At 53.0% G+C, this 18,025-nt stretch overlaps 1 protein-coding gene across 3 annotated transcripts in view; it reads left to right on the top strand.

Annotated features, from left to right (window-relative positions):
* COL15A1 (collagen type XV alpha 1 chain) overlaps nucleotides 1-18,025 on the top strand; it is a 101,043-nt gene that overhangs the window by 49,766 nt on the left and 33,252 nt on the right. For 2 of the 3 annotated variants that reach the window (XM_045780203.2, XM_045780200.2), the window contains 11 exons: nucleotides 1,443-1,598; nucleotides 2,859-3,011; nucleotides 4,421-4,570; nucleotides 5,075-5,218; nucleotides 7,773-7,832; nucleotides 9,009-9,101; nucleotides 10,144-10,269; nucleotides 10,821-10,883; nucleotides 16,585-16,620; nucleotides 17,036-17,176; nucleotides 17,378-17,446. In XM_045780203.2, coding sequence (XP_045636159.2) covers nucleotides 1,443-1,598; nucleotides 2,859-3,011; nucleotides 4,421-4,570; nucleotides 5,075-5,218; nucleotides 7,773-7,832; nucleotides 9,009-9,101; nucleotides 10,144-10,269; nucleotides 10,821-10,883; nucleotides 16,585-16,620; nucleotides 17,036-17,176; nucleotides 17,378-17,446 — 1,191 coding nt within the window. The remainder of the gene's footprint in view (nucleotides 1-1,442; nucleotides 1,599-2,858; nucleotides 3,012-4,420; nucleotides 4,571-5,074; nucleotides 5,219-7,772; nucleotides 7,833-9,008; nucleotides 9,102-10,143; nucleotides 10,270-10,820; nucleotides 10,884-16,584; nucleotides 16,621-17,035; nucleotides 17,177-17,377; nucleotides 17,447-18,025) is intronic. The other variant, XM_045780201.2, reaches the window with a different exon arrangement.

Here is an 18,025-nt window from a genome sequence, read left to right as displayed (position 1 = left end):
ATTGGCTTTTGCACCTGTAAAGCCAGTTTTTTAAATGCTAGACACAGTAAGGTGTGAAATTAAAGCAAATGTCTTCTCACAACAACCTCTGCTAAAATCCCACAGGTTCAGCTCATTCTTTCTGCTATCCTGGGTTAAAACTCAAGACACTTCTCAGGCTCTCCCAGTCACGACCTGATAATAACCTATTTTCACAGCTATTTCCAAAGTCCAGTCCAGCATAACATCAAAATTCAGTCCCTTTGTTTCCCAAATTCCAAGGAACACAGCTCGCAAATGGTTTATAGTGGGGAGAAGGTAGGAGAAAGTCCCAGCACACTGACGATTGTCTCCAAAGGAATTCTTTACCTTTTCCTGTATAGCCCAGAGGCAGGTGGCAGGCTAAGCCCGATAGAACTGATTTCCTTTCTTGTCTCTTAGTACATCCCACGCAAGTGGTCTAGTTCCTGCTTCTAGCATGTGAAGTGTACTTATTTCACAATGAATTAATTGTTCTTAATTGTACTTTCGTGTAAGCTCTTTGTGACTTCAGCTGAATTTGAGGCAGAAAGAGTCTCATTTTAAAATCTGTGACATCATCTTTTCTCTCTTTTTTGGGGGGAGGACAATAATTCTGCAGGGATTCATGTTGTAGGAAAAAGGTTCTGTGGTCAAATACGTTTGGGAAATACTCCACTTTATATCCTCCTATTATAGACTCCTTAAAAGTCCTGCAGCAAGGAAATCTAACTTTGATCAGCTTAGTGGTTTTAGTATCCAAAAGAGCTACTTTTTGCAAACCAAACAAAATAAAACAGAACGACCCCCACACCCCCCAAATTTAAAAGAAAAAGAAACGTTTGGAAAGTGAGATAAAACATAGTTTGATGACACTAGCAGCCAAACTGCTCTTTCCATTTCATGCATCTGCTGTGTTAACCTCCAGAGAAGGTTATGCATTTCCCGAGGAAACTGAGACCCAGGGAGAGAAGAATCATGGGGTTCAGTCTGGAGAAGGCTGGGGAGGACAGCGTTGTTGCCTGTATATCTCTGAATCTCCGTCAGGGGCAAAGGCATTCGACTTGTTTTTATGGCTTCTGGACGGGCACATGGGGGAGGTCACAGAGAGACAGACGTGTCTAGATAGAAGTGTCTGGAGCTGGAGCAGGCTGACTCGGGAGACAGGGACCTCCTGGTCATGGGGCGTGTGCAAACAGGTGCTTGGAATCAAACAGGAGATACGGTTGCCTTGCAATCTCTCCTGTCCCTGGCGTTCTGTGATTCTAGGACTGTCGTGGGACTGGGGTGATGTCACAGATAAGAAAATGCTTTAAGAGAAGGAAGCTACAGAAATGCAAGCTGATAGAGAGAGAGGTGTGGGCTGTCTGTTCTGTACAGCCACAGGCACACCGATCAGAGCCATGGGCCCAGTGACATGGTCCCTCATGATGCTTTTGTTTCAGAGTCTGCATGCTGAAGAAGGTTTGGCAGCCACGGCAACAGTCAGGGAGGCTGAGGGGCCTACCAGCACCACTGGGGAAGCAGAGGCCAGCAGTGTGCCCACTGGGAGGCCAGCCCTCTCCTTGTTTACTGAGGACATGGGGGAAGGGGTCACTCCGGTAAGTAGCTCAGAGCATATGCTGTTTCCGGGAGAGGTGGGCATCTCAGGTGGGTGCAGTCACTGGTCTTCCTTATCGGTCTGCAGAATGCAGGGCAATGGCCTTGTGGGATCAAGTCTGAGTAGACACTGATTCGGAGGCTGAGGGGTCTGTTGCCTCATTCAGCGGATGTTTGTGGAGTGATGTGTTATGCTGGGCACAGGTAACTAGGATAGACCAGTTCCTGGGGACAGAGCCATAAGAGGTGCAATAGGAGAAGCACCAAAAGGGGCCCAGAACCCAGATGTGGGGGTCCTGGAAGCCTTCCTGGGGAAAGGATGCGGAAGGCGAGAATATGGGGACTCCTGTCAGGAGCCTGGCAGGTGGGAGAGAGACAGGTATTCCAGGAGGTAGGCCAGCAGGAGCAGAGGCCTGGAGGCATCAACAGAAACATGGAAAGAGGGTCATATGTGAGCGGGGGTGGGGGGCAGGGAATGTGGCTAGAGAGGCCCCTGAGACCCTGGGAGCCACGCGTTGGAGCTGGAGTGTGTTCAGAAGTAGGGAATCACTGAAGGGCTAGTGGGCCAGTCAGAGTCTCTTTCTAGCCAGGCTAGAAAGAGAAAGGGTGGGAGAAGCAAGCCTGGAGGCCGGGGGCTGGGATCAGAGGCTGTGTTGTGGTCCGGGCAACAGGTGGTATTGGCTTGCTCTGGGTTTGGTCAGTGATGTCATATTCTGCCAAAAGTCTCAGTGAGTAGAGGCTTGGAAGGCGCCCTGTGGATCTGCCACCATGACTGGTGGTGACCATGGGGAGGATAGGGTTAGGGATGCCGGAGGGCTGGAAGGAGAGTGAGATGAGCAAGCCATCAGTGAAGGCAGCCAACTCCTCTAACGAGGACAAAGGCTGTGCATTGCGAGACCCTGGGTTTTGCCCCAGCACCATGACCGGGGCATCGGTGAAAGCCTCCCTCCCGGGAGTAGCGGAAGGGAGACGGCAGGGACTGAGGTGGCCGGCACCGAGGGTGGCAGGAAGGAGCAGGCTGAATCACGCAGGTGGCATCCCGGCCAGGGGCTCAGGCCTCAAGTGGTGTGTGAGGCGTGGGTTTCTGGTTGGGTGCCACGTTCGCAGCGTCAGCGCAAGGTGACATCTGGGATGTGCCGGTGCCTTGAAGGCGAGGAAGCGATGGCATGCAGGCGCCCGAGGGGCCCGGGCTGTCTGCTGCCTCCGGCCACACTGACCACAGCAGACTGCTGACGGCTCCCTCGTGGCGTCTTCCTGCTCAGGGTGCAGATGCTGAAGAAGGCTCGGCGACCACCGCAGCTGGGGAGGCTGAGGTGCCTGTCACCACCTCCGGGGACGCGGAGGCCAGCGGTGCACCCACGGGGGGAGCGACCCTCTCCACGGCCATCCAGGACTCTGGGGAAGGGGTCACATGGGTAAGGAGTGTGGAGTGCCGCAGGGTTGAGGTCATAGCTGGAGCAGGTCCTGACCTTCTCAGAGGACCCGTCTTCATTTTGCTCAGCGCATCCAAAGGAGCCTGAATGGGGCACTTCTCTGAAGGGGAGCTGGCCAAGGCCTGGGTACATGTGTGCTGGAATTCTGTTGGCTCGGACACTGCACATGCTGGCAGCCCCAGCAGGCCAGTGGGGAGCCAGGCTGGGGGGAGGTGGAGAGCCAGTGAGGTGGGGTAGTCCCGGGGGCCCACTACCTCCACCAGCAGTGGGGCAGGAGCCAGGGTGGAGGAGCCTGGATGTGAGCAGAAGAGGTGATGGTGGGCACAGCCATGGCCAATTTCTGGGCACAAGCATGGGCTGTCAGAGGGCAGGGGAAGATCAGGGTCAAGGGCAGCGCCAAGCCTCCTCACCCTCTCCTTAGGCAGCATGGAGACAGTGTTCCCAGCTCGTGGAGGTGGGATGCAGATATTTCAGGACACCTGGCAGGTCTGTCCCTAAGATGTCATTACAGTGGCTGTCCTGCAAGTTCTTCAGACTCAGACCGAAACCTGGACTCCTCGTGTCCACTGTTGTGTTCCCACCTCAAAAGATTGGGACCATCACCCCCCAGTTGGCCAATCCAGAATTCTCTTCTGTCTTCCTTACTCCCCATATCCTGTCAAGCATCCAGTCTTGTTGGTTTTTCTACCTAAACCCACTACGCACCTGCACGCTTCTCCCCTTTCCCAGTACTATCCTGTGGACCGAGACAGCATATCTCCAGTGCAGACAATGGCTGAGGCCCCTGCCTCGCTTCCTCCGTCCTCTCCCCCGACTCTCCTGCTGGGGCAGCCCTCTGCTTGGAGCTTCCCATCACCCTCGCTACAGACCCTGCTCCCCCACCTGACCACAAGGCCCTTCAGGGTCTGGCCTGGCCAGCCTCGGTGACCACGTCTTGGGTCACTGTCTCCCTGGCTCTCAGTTCTCCCACCTCACTGACCTTCCTTCAGTTTCTTGAATGTGCCCAGACCCTCTCCTCTCTGCTTAGAACCTTTTCTTCCCTCTGCCCTGCCTTTAATCCTGGCTTATCCTTTAGAGTTCAGCTCAAATACCACTTTGTCAAGGAAGCACCATCCCAGAGTGCCTGGGTGGCTCATCGGACACTTAACCGGCCAAAGCACTTGGCAGCGATGTGCCATAGGGGCGCCCAGGGGATGGGTGCACTGACCTGAGAGGTGCTCTCCAGCCTGGGGTTCTGGGGCTCTGTGGGCCAAGCCGGGTCTTGCATGAACAAACCTATGGCCACGTTAGTTATCTATCTGGTCACCCTGCGGCTTCCTCCCTGCAGTCACACACCTGCTGAACCAGGGGGGTACAAGAAGTGGCCGATTTTCATGCCTTTTTTGTTTCAGGGTGCAGTCAGTGAAGGAATGTTCACAACACCAGCAGCTGCAGCAGAAGTGCACCCCAGCACTCCTGAGGAAGAGGAGACTCACGGGGTCCCCACAGGCGGCCTGGTTCCCCCTATACCCACAGCGGCCCCTGAGCAAGCAGCCGCTTCTGTAAGTGTCTCCTAGCGTTTTCTGTCTGGCTCACAGCAGGGAGAGGGGTCAGCGTCCTGAGACAGGAACAGTCACTGGCTTTCCCAGAGGCAAATGCAACACTCAGCTTCAGGAGAGCGCAGATCTGGGTCAGGGCCACTGGAGGGAGGCAGGGTGCCTGGAAGGAGCATGACAGAGCAGGTCAGGGAATCAGGTGCCCAACCCTGCTGCTTCTAGCTTTGTCCAAGAATTTTCTCGGAGTGCTGCCAAGTGGGCAGGGGAAAGGTTGCTAGGGGGAGAGGGGAAGGAGCGCCCCATCGCCGGAGGAGATGCGTATATGGGAGGGGGATTATGAGTCTGTGCTTCTGTGACTGTGTCGCACGTAAGGACAGTTGAGGGTAAACAAGTGTGGTGAAACTGGACTAACACCGTAGGAATGACGGTCACCCAGACTCTCCGGCAGCCTGCTGTGCCTTGCGTCACAGGCCAGGTGGGGTGATTCCTCTTGTTGGTTTTGCTTTTCAGGGTTCTGGTGATGAGGAAGACCTAGCAGCAGCCGCAACGGAGGAGCCCCTGCCCGTGACTGTGGCAGAAGAGCTGGACAGCAGCCCTCCTGAGAGGCCCCCACTGCCCATACCCACAGTGGCTTCTGAAAGAGGGGTTACTCTGGTAAGTGGCGTGGAGGGGCAAGGATTTGGCGTGGCCTGTCTTAACGGAGAAGAAAAAGAAAGGCCAGAGTCCTGGGAGGGACCCGCCCCTGGCTTGCTTAGAGCCGGGGTCCATTTTGGCTCATCAAGTTCCAGATTTGGGCATTTGAGGGCTATGCAACCTGGGAACACACAAGGAGGCTGCAGGGTGCAGAGGGAAAAGCAAGAGGTAAAAAGGTAGGGCACCTGGCTTCATGACCCAAATTGTCCCCAGATTCAAATGAGAACTTTGTAACAGGCAGAGCTAGCCAAAGATGCCTAGACCCCATCTCAGATGTCACGAGAGTCCCATCTCCGACTCAGGGAAGCTTGTAAGATTCAGCAGGGACTCAGAGGTGTGTGTGGGTGACCTCCATGTCCCTTCCCCCATGCATTTCTGTAATTCTGGGCTGTACTTGTGAGACCTCACGCAAACCCTTTCTTTTCTTTGGGCCTCATTTCCTCCTCTTTATAGGAGGATAGCTGTGAGGTCAAGTCGAGGATGCAGGTCTGGGAATGTTTGGAAAGCTCCGTATGCATGCCCGGCATTGTCACCCGTTAAGGGCTGTGACTTTGTGTCTTAGAATTGGGAACCCCAGAACTGATTCTCAGCATGGGCGAGTGTGAATCTGAATGAAGCTGCTCTTCAGATGTGAATATTTTGAGGGACAATCTGGTGACCAGAGTTACCTGGTCACTTGCACTTTCAAAGGCTTGACTCAAGCTACAGGCATGTGACCCATGTGACCCATCACAGCGCTCCAGGACGAACCCCGTACGGTTGTCTAGTTAAACCAGCCATGTTGGTGGCCGTGTGATGCTCTTACTACTTCTGAGAAGCTCTTTGCAAACACATATTAACAACCATGAAACATCTTCTTGTCTTGGCTCAGAGAGGCCATGTGGGAAGGAGAGGGCAGGTTGGGCCCCAAGCAGAAAAGGCTGGTGCTGGGACCATTCTGGAGAACGCGTTGGCTCTGGTCAGGTGCCTGGAGCGTGTTGTTTGGGGTTGACATAGGCAGCTCTGATCAAGGAGAGGGCAGAAGCAGTAAGAGGACCGAGGCCCAAAGAGACCGAATTGGGAGTCTGGGAGAACCAAAAAAAAGGCGTGGGGCTTAGTTCTGGCCACCTCTCCTCACCGACTGGTGACCTTGGCCTCTGCAGGCCTCAGTTTCCCCATTTATAATCAGAGGGTCCTTCCAATTCTGGTGTTCTGTGGCTGGGCTCCAGGCTCTGCCTTTGATTTTCTTCCTGGGAAAGCTTGGGCACATGGGAGCTTTAGAGACCTGGGTTTGCTTCTTGGTAGTTGTAGGGTTTCCAGAGAGGTCTTCAGTACTTCTGTGCTCCAGTTTCTCCATCTGTAAAATGGGGGTGGTGATGACTACCCCTCGAGGACATTGTCAGAATGAAATGAGGTGACGTTGATGGGAATGCCTTGTCTGGTGTCTGTCACCACAGGATAATGGACTTCTTCTGAAGCAGCAGTGACATTTAACTGTCACCACGGGGCTGTGCCCACAGCAACCAGGGCCAGGGCTCCTGGGAGCCCCACAGCCTGCGGAGGTCCCACCCACAGAGCCTGCTCGGGCCAGAGGCAGCAACGTGGCTGTCTCTGGGGACCCTATCCGTCTGCGTGCTGGTCCCGGTTCTCTGCCCACCCCCCACCTACCCCAGGAGAATGCTCATGAGGCTGCCGGTGGGGTTGGAGGGGAGGGAGGGCTTGGGGTCTGGGGAGGGTGGTGTCCTCACTTTGAGCCGGCCTCCTCAGTGGACTTCAGATGCCAGCAGGGTTCCGGGGAGCAGTCAGGGAGTCTAGGAGGGCATCACACCACACAGGTTTCATGCGAATTTACTATTCATGTTTCCATTCCTTTTGGTGGCTGAGGCCATTCTGTCACCTTTTTTTGTCAGAGCAGCCATTTCTCTGGACCCTTTGTGACAGCTAAATGCCCCCTGGGATGCTGCCCTTTCCCATTTTCTGCTTCATTTTTCTTTTCTCCTTCTCCTTTCCAAGTGGGTGTTCCTGTCACTCTGAAAGCATTCCCTGAGCTCTGGCCAAGGGCCGGGCACTGGGGCCTGGAGGGGATTCAGGCACCATGCCTGCCCTCCAGGAGCTTACGGTCCCGGGGAGGCAGGCCTACGAGCAATAAAGGCTCTGGACAGGCTACGGGGCTGGCGGAAGGAGCAGGGTGGCCAGGACCTACCTCAGAGGGAGGCACACTGGGCCTGGCTACCATGCTCTCGCAGGACCTGAACCGGGGCGTGGGGCGGCGGGACCCTAGATGGTGGGATGGGGAGGGTCCCTACTGCCTCCTTCCTTCCATCAGTCCCATCCACGCTATGCGTGTGATGCAGAAACGAAGGGCTCCTGAGCCCAGCGTGGGCCGAGTGCCCCTTGGGCTGGCTCCTGAACAAAGCCTTCCCCCCTGCATAAGCCTCATCTTAAAGATGAGTGGTGTCTACAGGGAAGAGAGGGGACAGTATGTGTGTGTGTGGGGGGGTGCCCAGTGCTCCACTGACCAGCTTGTTCTCTTTAGGGTGAAGCTGGGGAGGGGCTTCTTGGCCACCCTGAACCTGCCAGGCCTACTGGACCCACGGTGAGACCCCCTCTCCAGGCTCAACACACACACAGCATGCAGGGGCTGGGATGCTGAGAGATGGGCACAGGCGAAGGTTCAGGGTGCCTTCCAGTGAGACGTCGGGCCTTCTCCTCTATCAGAACCCTCAGTTTGCTCCGGACCAGAGTCTGTTTACATCCCGTTTATATCCTGTGCCCAGAATGGCCCATGTGTCTCTCAACCACATCCCAAACAACTCCTCACCATGCCTCAGACCTGCTCCTCCCTCAGGACTCCCCATTTCTGGGAGTGGCACTCCGTCTTCCTGGATACCAAGACAGAAATCAGGAAACCTCCTCCAGTGGCCCTTCTTGCCTCTCATGCCCCATCCAGTCAGTCTCCAAGCCCCGAGTCTACCTGGTTCCTCAGACGGTGGCAGCAGCCCCCCGTCCCCACCTGCCTTCTCCCACCCGCATGTACACGTCACTGCTACCCTTCTCAACCCAGCCCTGACCTCCAGCCCAGCTCCTTCTTGGGGCCTCGGAGCGTGTGCTCCATGCACATTCCGTGATTGAATTCCACTTCACCTGGTTCTTATGCTTAGGAATGAAGTCCCAGAAAGGGTTTTTTTTAATTCCCTTTTGTTCTTTGGAGGAATTTGATGGCATTCAACAAGTATGCACTGAATACCTTCTTGGTACCAGATCTTGTGCTAAGATACTGGGCATCCAGAGGTACCTCAGGATGGGCCAACCATGGAGGGGTCCTAGTCTAGAGGGGCTGCCAGACATACACACAACTGAGCTTTGAGTCAGGTGGTCCTACCACCAAATCGAGACCTCAGCAGAGGTTGGTGAGGAACAGAGAGTAGGGAGAGATAAATTCCATCTCCACCCGGAAATGGGGTGGGAGGGCTTCCTGGATGTGATGACACTGGAACTAGGCCTTGAAGAATGAGTAGGAGTTTGAAAGGCAGGAAGGGAGGCTGAGAAGATGTGAAAGACCATAGTATGTTTGAGGACCGGCTGCCCGTTGGCTGTGCAGCGGGAGGTGGTGGGGGAGGAAGAGAGGGGTAGAGGGGAGTGGGAGAAAAGGCCAGAAGGAAGGTTGGCAGCAGCAGTTACAGGGCTACAGAGTAAGGGAAGACTTGGTGACATGGCTGTCCTTAGGGAGTGGCAGGTGAAACCAAGTGGTGGGAATTTCTTCTCTCTCCAGGTGGGAGCTGAGGCCGAGGGCTCCGGCCTGGGCTGGGGCTTGGACGTTGGCTCTGGCTCTGGGGACCTGGTGCTCAGTGAGGAGCTGTTAAGAGTAAGTGTGAGGGTGGCACAACCTGCTGTCTGGGATTGCCTTCTCAATAATTGGGAGGATTCTTTTTTCCCCTCCACATGTGTCTATATTTGGCATTTTCCACTTGGATCAGTTTTGTTCTAAGTGAATATGAGCCTTAGTTTCTATTCAGGACCTCTACTTTGCCACTTGTCCCCTTTCCCTGGCATCTAGGGCTGTCCCACAGCAAGTATGTCCATGATCTTCACCTCTTACTTGGCTTTGCCCCCATCCCGTTTACCCATTCCAGAGAACTGCTGGACTCTTCTCTAGGGGGTATTTCACACTTGGGCTTCCAGACCCTTCTGGAAATCCTCCCTACCCTGAGGCAACCCCTCCTACCTCTTCAACCACTACTTCTTCCTCTTTGCTCTTGCTCCCTCAGCCTCCTGCCCAAGGCAGGGCCCTCACTGGTTCCTGGGGAGCACCTCCCTGCTCCAGCTGCAGCTGGGGGCTTTGTCCTGAGGCCCCCAACCTCACTGTGAACCCCTGTGCTGAATCCCCACCTAGAAGACTCCACTCAGTTGCCCCTCGGCCCACTCCTTAGGGTGAGGCCAGAAGGATTCTGGACTCACTGGATAGGGGCGGTGAGAGCCACATGCGTCTTCCAGGCTGGTGGGATCAGCCAACCCAGCTGGAGGCTCAAGAGGCTGGTACGCTTCAGGGAGAGATTTAATACGGGTTCGCAATAGGCAGTTTTTGACTGCTCTGTCAGGTAATCAGAAAACTAAATTAGAACACTTCTGAAAATTCTAACTGAATTTTTATTTTATACACACATCTGGGGAGAAAACATGGTATGATGGGCTCAGAAAGACCTGGGTTCAAATCCCAGCTCTTCTAATAATTAGCTGTGAGTGTGTGAGCCCAGACCAACTCACATTATCTCACTGAGCCTCAGTTTCCCCCATCGGTCTCTACTTGCAGTGTTAGAGTGAGGAACAGAGAGAATGGATGGAATATACATGCTTCATATAGGTTTATCCCCTCCCCTGCTGTTTCTTAACAGATATCTGTTTTTTAGGGTCCCCCAGGCCCCCCGGGCCCACCTGGCTCACCTGGGATTCCAGGAAAACCAGGGACTGATGTTTTCATGGGACCCCCTGGATCGCCTGGAGAGGATGGAGCTGCTGGTGAACCTGGGCCCCCGGTGAGCCACTGGGGTCGTCTCCCCTTCTCCATGGCCATGAGGCTTCTTCTAGCCAAGGAGGGGCATACAGAGCCCAGACCCCAGCTCGAAGGCTACTAACAGAGAGCATGCAGCTCGCTAACATTTGTAAACAAAAAGTTCTCAGCTGAGTCATTGCTAAGATTCCTAAGAAGCAGAAGCCAAGAAATAACCATCCTGCACACTGCTTTGCTGCTTTATCTTAGTATAGGAGATGCAGACTCATATGGAATCTTGGAATCTTAGGACATCGAAGTGCTGAGTCTGTAGCACGAGGCCCTCAGAGACCATCTGGTCCGGCCCTGCCCCCAGCTCCCCGCCAGAGTGAAGGACACTCATCCCCAGGTGCACGGTCAGCAGTGGCCATGCTGGGGCCAGGGACCGGCAGTTCACCCTAGACTGACACAAGGCTCCTGGGCCCACTGACCTCAGCACCTGCTCAGTCCTCCCAGCCATGGCCTCCTTCTCTAGGAAAGGGTCATACTTGGTTCTTATCAGAGATGTTGTGGGCTGATTGTCATTGATGTTCCCAGGGCCCTGAGGGACAGCCTGGAGCCGATGGAGCCTCCGGCCTTCCTGGGATGAAGGGAGAGAAGGTACGGACAGGGTGGGAGGGGTCCAACACTTGGGGGCCACCAGGCCCACACTGCCCCCCTCTGACCTCTAGGCCTGTCCGTGCTTCGTAGGTGAATGAATGACCCTTTCTAATCCCCTCCTAATCGTCTCTCCGCTGCATGTCTCCATCCCAGGGCTCTCGATGCCCAAACCTGAGCTCAGCGTGTCTAGCTTCAGTGAATGGTGCCGCCATCTACCCAGTCACGAGGACCCAAAGGCAGAATCTTCTCTAAGCCCTCCTTCCTCTCCCTTTCCTGCCGTGCTGCACCTGTTGCCAGGACTGATGCGTCTGCCATCCACATCCCTTGCCTCTCTCCGCCCTGATCTGAGGTTCATCTCTCCTCGCCAGCACCACAGCTTCAGGCTTCTCGCCAGTGTCCCGTTCTTCCCACCAGCCATCTAGCTTCCACCCACCTGCCCTACCTGTCCATCCTCCTGCAGCAGGCTCCCTCTGGTCTCTGCTGAGAAGTATCGAGGCTTGCCGCTGCTTGCAGGACCAAACGCTGACAGTGCCCAGACCTGCCTTCCCAGCTCTGTCTTCGGCTGTTCCTCACACGGCTCTGGGTCAGCCAGCAGCCCTGCTGCAGTGCTCTGGGCATGCTCCTCCTGGATGGCCCCCTGACCTTTGCGCATGCTTTTTCTCCATCTCAGGTGACTTTTCCTTTCCTCGTCCTCCAAGGGCCAGTTCTGGTATATCCTCTGAGAAGCCCTTTCAGACTCCCTATGAGCAGAAAGCAGCCTTCCTTCCTGCACTTCCCATTAGCACAGCATTGGTTCTGCCAGGACCCCTCTGAGCCCATGTTAGCTTGTCGTGACAAGCAGCTCTACACGGTCTGTGTGTCCTTAGACTCCAGCTCAGGCCTCCAGTAGGGTTTGATCAGCAAACTGGCCATTCCCTTCACTCTCTTCATTCTCTGTCAGCCTGCGTTGTCCTCTGTCTGCACACCCTACATGGTGCTGCAGGGGTGGGGTTCCTGCCCCTACAACAGTTCCCAGCCTCTTTGATGAGATAAGCCATGCCCCCCAAAGGAGAGCAATCAAGATAAGGTGTATACGCAGATAATAAATCATAGAACACTAAAAAAAAAAAACATAAGGTAAACCTCCTTGCTGTGATGGAGTCATGAGTTTCACCAGGGTTCAGAGGAAGGAGACTCCCTCCCAGCTGGGATAGGGAGCAAGGCCTTCTGTGGACTCCACTGCATGAAGTTGTGGAAAATGCTAACTCCCCAGACACCACCATCTTTGCTGAACTGAATTTCCAGTTTCCGTCAGCTCTCAAGTGTGTTTATTTTAATTAAAACAGTAACTCGATTTTCGTGGAAAACTCATTTCTCAGAAAAAGAAGAAAGAAACTAGTTGTCAAGCTTTATAGGACTCATTTTACATGTACCAACTATTTCATAAGAAATTAGATTTTGCAGGAAACATCACAGACCTACACTGTTCTTCCCTGTCCTTCTTACCAGCTCTCCCCTACCCGCCCCCACACACCCCTCCCATGCTCGTCTGGTATTTAAAAATACCCATGCCCACATCCGCACAGTGACACGGGGCGGGCACTGCTCAGGGCAGCAGGCTCGCCCAGGATCACTGTTGGAGAGAAATTACAGTTTTCTCCCCTGAATTTGCCATGAGTCCTAATTTGTTACACCATGTGCATAAGACGCTTTCTGGTCAAGTGAAAGCAGACTCTAGAAGGACTTGGGATTTTGCATCTAGAAAGCTTGAATGAAACCTTGCAGATAACATTTACCTAAAAAAAATTTCTTAAAAGCCAAAAGTAAACCAAGGAGCATGGTATGGATATCAAATAACAGAAGGTGCTAGAGAAAATGAGCAGTCTCTGGGACATCACACAACATAGGATCCAGTGACACATTTGATCCTTGACTCCCCTCCATGATATCTGTTCTTCAGCTTGCACACCTCCTGTGACAAGGGACTCATTCCCTGCCAGGCAGCGCGTGGACACGTGTAGGGGGATCGTTCCTCACGCTGCTCAGAAAACAGCCTCTCTTCTTGCTCGCAGGGCATGGAGACTCGTCTGGGCAGTTGTCTAAAGGGGAGTTTTCCCCCAAAGAATAAGGTCCGGCTTATTTGTCTGGCAAAAATATATATATATTAATATATATTATATAATATATATATATAATCCTATACATCATTTTCAAATTGGATTGTCATCAAAATGTGAACGGTCATTAAGAATTTATGAAATAGGCTGTTTTATGTTGAGTTCGATGACAGGCATACTCCTCAATTTATTTTCCCCTAATTAAGATGAGCAGCTACTCTGGGATCTTTAGCCCATGAAGAAATAGGCGAAGAGTCGCCTGCTTTCCCTGCTACAGAATGCTTCTGGAAAGGATGCTTCTGGAACATGCTGGAGATGGATCTCTGGAAAATGCCTTCCTGCTTTGTGCCCCACACACTGTGCCACCCAGATCGTCAGTACACGTGTAGTGTTTACAGTCACCACTCTTGTCCTCCTTTTATAATCTGAATCATTCACGGTATTCTTTGGTGTCAGAAGGTGCTGGGACAGCCAGGCAGGAAAGAGTTTGTGTTTTGAAGTTTTCTTCAGTGCCCAGGATTGCTGAGGGGCGTTGAGCTCCCAGTAACGGGCTTCGAGTGATCTTACTGAGCTGCCGAAATGTCACTGCTGGGCCTTGTGTAGTAGCTTCTGTCTTGCCGGTGAGAAGAGGGGAAATGCAAGTAAATCATCATCAACTTTCCTTTCTCCACTGCGCCCCTCTTGGGCTTTGAGCAATTCTCTAAATTTTACACACTACAGAACAGGGTGCCCCTCAAGAGCCAAGCGGCGAGCCACGTTTAACAGAGATCCGGTGATGGGTTTGGAGCCGATAACAGCTTCTTTCGCTTGAATGTTCCAATATTGGCCCGATTTCCTATTTCATATCTTCTTTAACCATCAGAAGTGTTTGGTACAAAATCAGGACGATAGGTCTCCACCAAACCAAATCGACCATGGTCAATTGTAATTGTAACAAGTTGAAGTTATCAGTATAACAAACACCACGACTCCGCTGATAGACACGCACCAGGCAGGAAGTTGTGCCATCTCAGATACCACAGCAGGGAAAAAAAAATCGATGTATTTATTAGGTTCTTTGATGTTCCTGTACGTTGAAGTCTAATAAAGTTCTTACCAAATCCAATTACCGTAACGAGTGGAAATTTCTACTGAATTCTGAAGCATGATTTTGTAGCACTCCTGCACCTCGGTCTTTTGCAGTATTTCTGTTGCGGAACTGGCCTCTCCATACTTCACCGCCACAGCCAGCCCCACAGCTTGGCTGGTTGGAATTCCAAGGTCCTCATGTCTCACACTGAGCAATGAAGTATAGCTCTACCACCATCATTTGGGGAGCAGGGAGTCTTTGCTGACTCTCGTAATTGGAGTTCCCGGTTTTCAGTGTACCCGTTGATGTAAATTCCAATAAGATGAGCTCTTCCGGGCCCCAAGCCGATCTGCTCAGATTCCAAAATGGTGGCCACCGAATCTGTGAGCTGATGGAATGGGTCCAAATACTGCCTTTTTGCATGTACAAGCTGGATAAAATCATCTGTTTCTGAGACCGATAACTCAAGGTCCGAAATATCTTCCAGAACTTCCTTTGAAACTGCTACAAGATGTACTCTTGACTTGAAGAGCTGGGAACGTAACTTAAGAAAGACCGTTTTTCACTTTCTGATCATAATTTTCTTTAACACGCTCAGCTGGCAACACAATAAGTTTTTCAGAGGATAGAGTCCAGAAGTCAAGAGAGCAGGCTAATTTAACTTCTGTTTCACGATATCCCTGACTGCGATGTGACTTGTTCCTGGAAAGGTGCACAAGGTTGGCTCTTCCTTCAAGGACAGATGGCGACAGGCCGCAGAGGACAGCGCGGCTGGTCACATCCAAGAAAAGCAGGCGCGAAAACCGTAGCCTCCAGATAAGGCCGCGGAACCCGAACGCAGTTCTTTTTGTTTCTGCCCACAGTGAAAAGTCCCATGAGGTTTCTCTCCGGTCAGGCTAGTAGGCAGAGAAGCCTCTGAGCCCGGCCACCACCGCTTCCTTCTTCCAGCACCCCTTCCCCCTCCAACACCCCTTTATGTCCCGGCGGCGAGGGGGGGGGGGCGGCGAGGGGGGGGGCGGCGGGGGGGCGGCAGCCTGACTCTGTAACTCCCTCCTCATGTACATCTGTGTGATTCAGCCCTTATAGAGCACTTCCTTTCAACAGTTACGTATTTTTGTTTCTCAGATCTCTAATTGTTTCTTTTGTATAACCACTGTGCTTATTTCATGATCGTTTGTGCGTGTTTCGTGGCTGGAATACCCTCCCCTTTCTCCCTGAGAATATGTATTGTATACACTGGGAGTCCTGATGGGCTTGTGTTCTTCACGCTCCTTCCCCGGGCGTACGTCCCGTTGCTGGCACTGCCGCCTCCCCTTCACAGTGTTGCCTTCCCTCTGATGTGTGCTGACTCCAGTAAACAACGCTTATTGTTCTTGTAGGAGCGGGGACTGAGGGGTGAGGGGGATGGGCAGGGCTTGTAGGCCTTCTTGCTCCAGAATTTCAACCTATCTGCCCATGAGAGCCACACCCTGCTCCTGGCTTCTGCCACCGCTCTGCAGGGTACTTTTTCCCTTGCGCTTTCCCTCCACCACTGAAACCTCTGGCTTCAGCTTCCTGTGTTTTCCCTGTGGCGTTCCTCGCTATTTTCAGGTTCAGTGTCATTTGCCATCTTACTTTTGAGTCTATTATTTTGGAACTGCCCGTTCTGTCCTCTCTATAGATTTGATATAGAAGGGCGATCCAGCCCAGGGAAATAGGGGACTGGGGAGAAGGGCACAGCCACAGATGGTGCGTACATCCCCATCAGGTGTCAGGACCTTTTCCTGGGTCCTTCTTTTGTGGATCCTGAGCGAGTCTCCCACTAGGGGCCTGCCGCCCACAGTCCCCCGATACAGGGCCATGTTTCTTATGGTTGACCCCTTGTGGCCACCAGCTCCCCATTGGTTCTCCCCTCTGCTCGGAGCTCACAGCTGGCTCTAGTCTATGAGATCCACATCTAACCCCCCCCCCCATCTAAACCTATACTGTGGTCCCCACTGGGGATGGATATGCAACCTACTTTAGAGTGATACCCCCCGACTCCATTCTGGGGCCACCCCAGCCAGCTTCTGGTCTTTAGATATATCCAGAAGAAAGTCAGTCATCGGTCCACAAATCTCCCAAAGTCTGGGGAATACACATCAAGTTCTTGAAGCCCCTTTCTTGGCTTCAAGTAGGAGACATATCCCTTTACTTGCGTCAGGGGAGGGTGGGGTAAGGGACCGGCCAGGACACGGACAATTCTCCAAGGGAATTCTTCCCCTCCAATCTCTTACTGGTTAATCTTCAACTTCTCCTTTTCAGTCTTGAGGTAGGTAATGAGCTAATAGTTGGAAAATGGATTTCTGAAGCTTTCAGTCTAACTTGCCTAGTGAAGTGATGGCTATAATGCACTCGGTTTGGAGATGTCAGCCCATTTTCAGGTCCTGTTACTTAAGAGTCAGTAATTCTGTGTTTTCTTTTCTTTTGATTATACCAAATGAGATGTATATTAATTGGCCTTTTTTCTTGTGTTGTGTTTTGTGTGTGTGTGTGTGTGTGTGTGTGTGTTTTCCAGGGTGCAAGAGGGCCTAATGGCTCAGTCGGTGAAAAGGTAAAAGAAAAAAAAAAGCTTTCTTTTCCCTCTTGTCCTTTCTCCGGGTTTACTGTGATTGGGCTGTTGGGCTGGAGTGCTGCGCGTCTGCGTGTCAGGCAGCAGAGAGAGACGGATCTCAGAAACTGCTCAGGGAAAGCAGAACAGCTGGAGATGGAGGCGGGGGACAAGCGGCGGTGTCTGTCCCCCTCCCACGCCCTCCACACAAATGCTCACACGCACAGAGTGGATCAGCTTGTCTTCAAGTGAAGTGTCAGTTAGCAAGACAGCAGTTTCTGTACCTCAAAGCAGTGCCCAGCAGAGAATCCATCCACCTCATTAAATTCAAAGAATGATTTTCGGACCCAGGCATGTTTGTTACCCCTTTCACGAGTGAACCCAGAGCTGCGCAATAAACCTGTCCTCTTCCTTATAGGGTGACCCTGGCAGCAGAGGCTTACCCGGACCTCCAGGGAAAAATGGACAAGCTGGCTCTCCTGGGGTCATGGGACCCCCGGGGCCTCCTGGACCCCCAGGGCCCCCAGGTCCTGGATGTGCAGCGGGACTTGGGTTTGAGGTACTTCCCCCCCCCCTTCTGTGGTGAAAAAACAATGTGCATTAGGGACTGTTGGGAAAACCAGTTAACAGAACGCTGGCCCAATGGCAGAGACGGTGGTGACTCCCCCACCGAGCCCAGCCCCAGGGCCCAGCTCCACACCTGGTACCAGCAGGTGCTCAGGAACTGGATATGGAATTCTCATTCTCTTTCCTTCCCCAGATTACCGAAGGGTCTGGAAGCAGCAGGCTGTTGCACGAGCCCAGAATCTCCGGACCAGTGGCTCCGAGTGTAGGTTGAGTCGGGGAGCCTTCATCTGGAGGACTGTTGTGCTGGAATGAGGAAGCGGTGGGGGGCCATCCCAGCTCTGCTATTTTCAGTAATTCTCCCTCTCTGTGCCTTCAGCGTCCAGCTGTGCACGGGGGAGACCAAGTGCTCTTTATAGCTTGTTGCTTTGAGGAGCAGCACAGACGTTTTGTACAAAACATCATAGGGGAAGACTTGAAAGATCTCTCTCTCTCTGTCTCTCTCTGTCTCTCTCTCGTCCCTTACCATCAAGCATCTCTGCTTCTTTGCCTCCTACCTGCTGCCCCCTTCAGTACTCATACTTTCCTCATTTCAGAACCCGGGGCTCCTGACAGGTGCTCCTCCCCCCTGCATCAAGCCCCAGGGAGGTGTGGTCCATCTTCTGCAATGATTCCTGCTCTCCAGAGGACCAACCCCCGATCTCACTATCTTTGTCAGATGGGACCCAGAGCTGAGCGTACCAGTCCAGGAGAAAGAGCCTCATAGGGGCAAGCAGCATAGCCCCTCCGTGGTTAAAGAAGACCCTTCCCTATCCTCCTGATGCAGTGGGCTCTGAGATTCAGG

This window comes from Ursus americanus, chromosome 18 (genome assembly GCF_024610735.1).
Source record: "Ursus americanus isolate L20-20 chromosome 18, mUrsAme1.1.p, whole genome shotgun sequence".
Classification (NCBI taxonomy): domain Eukaryota; kingdom Metazoa; phylum Chordata; class Mammalia; order Carnivora; family Ursidae; genus Ursus; species Ursus americanus.
The sequence above is the reverse complement of the archived record's forward strand: the minus strand, read 5'-3'. Positions and strand labels throughout refer to the sequence as shown.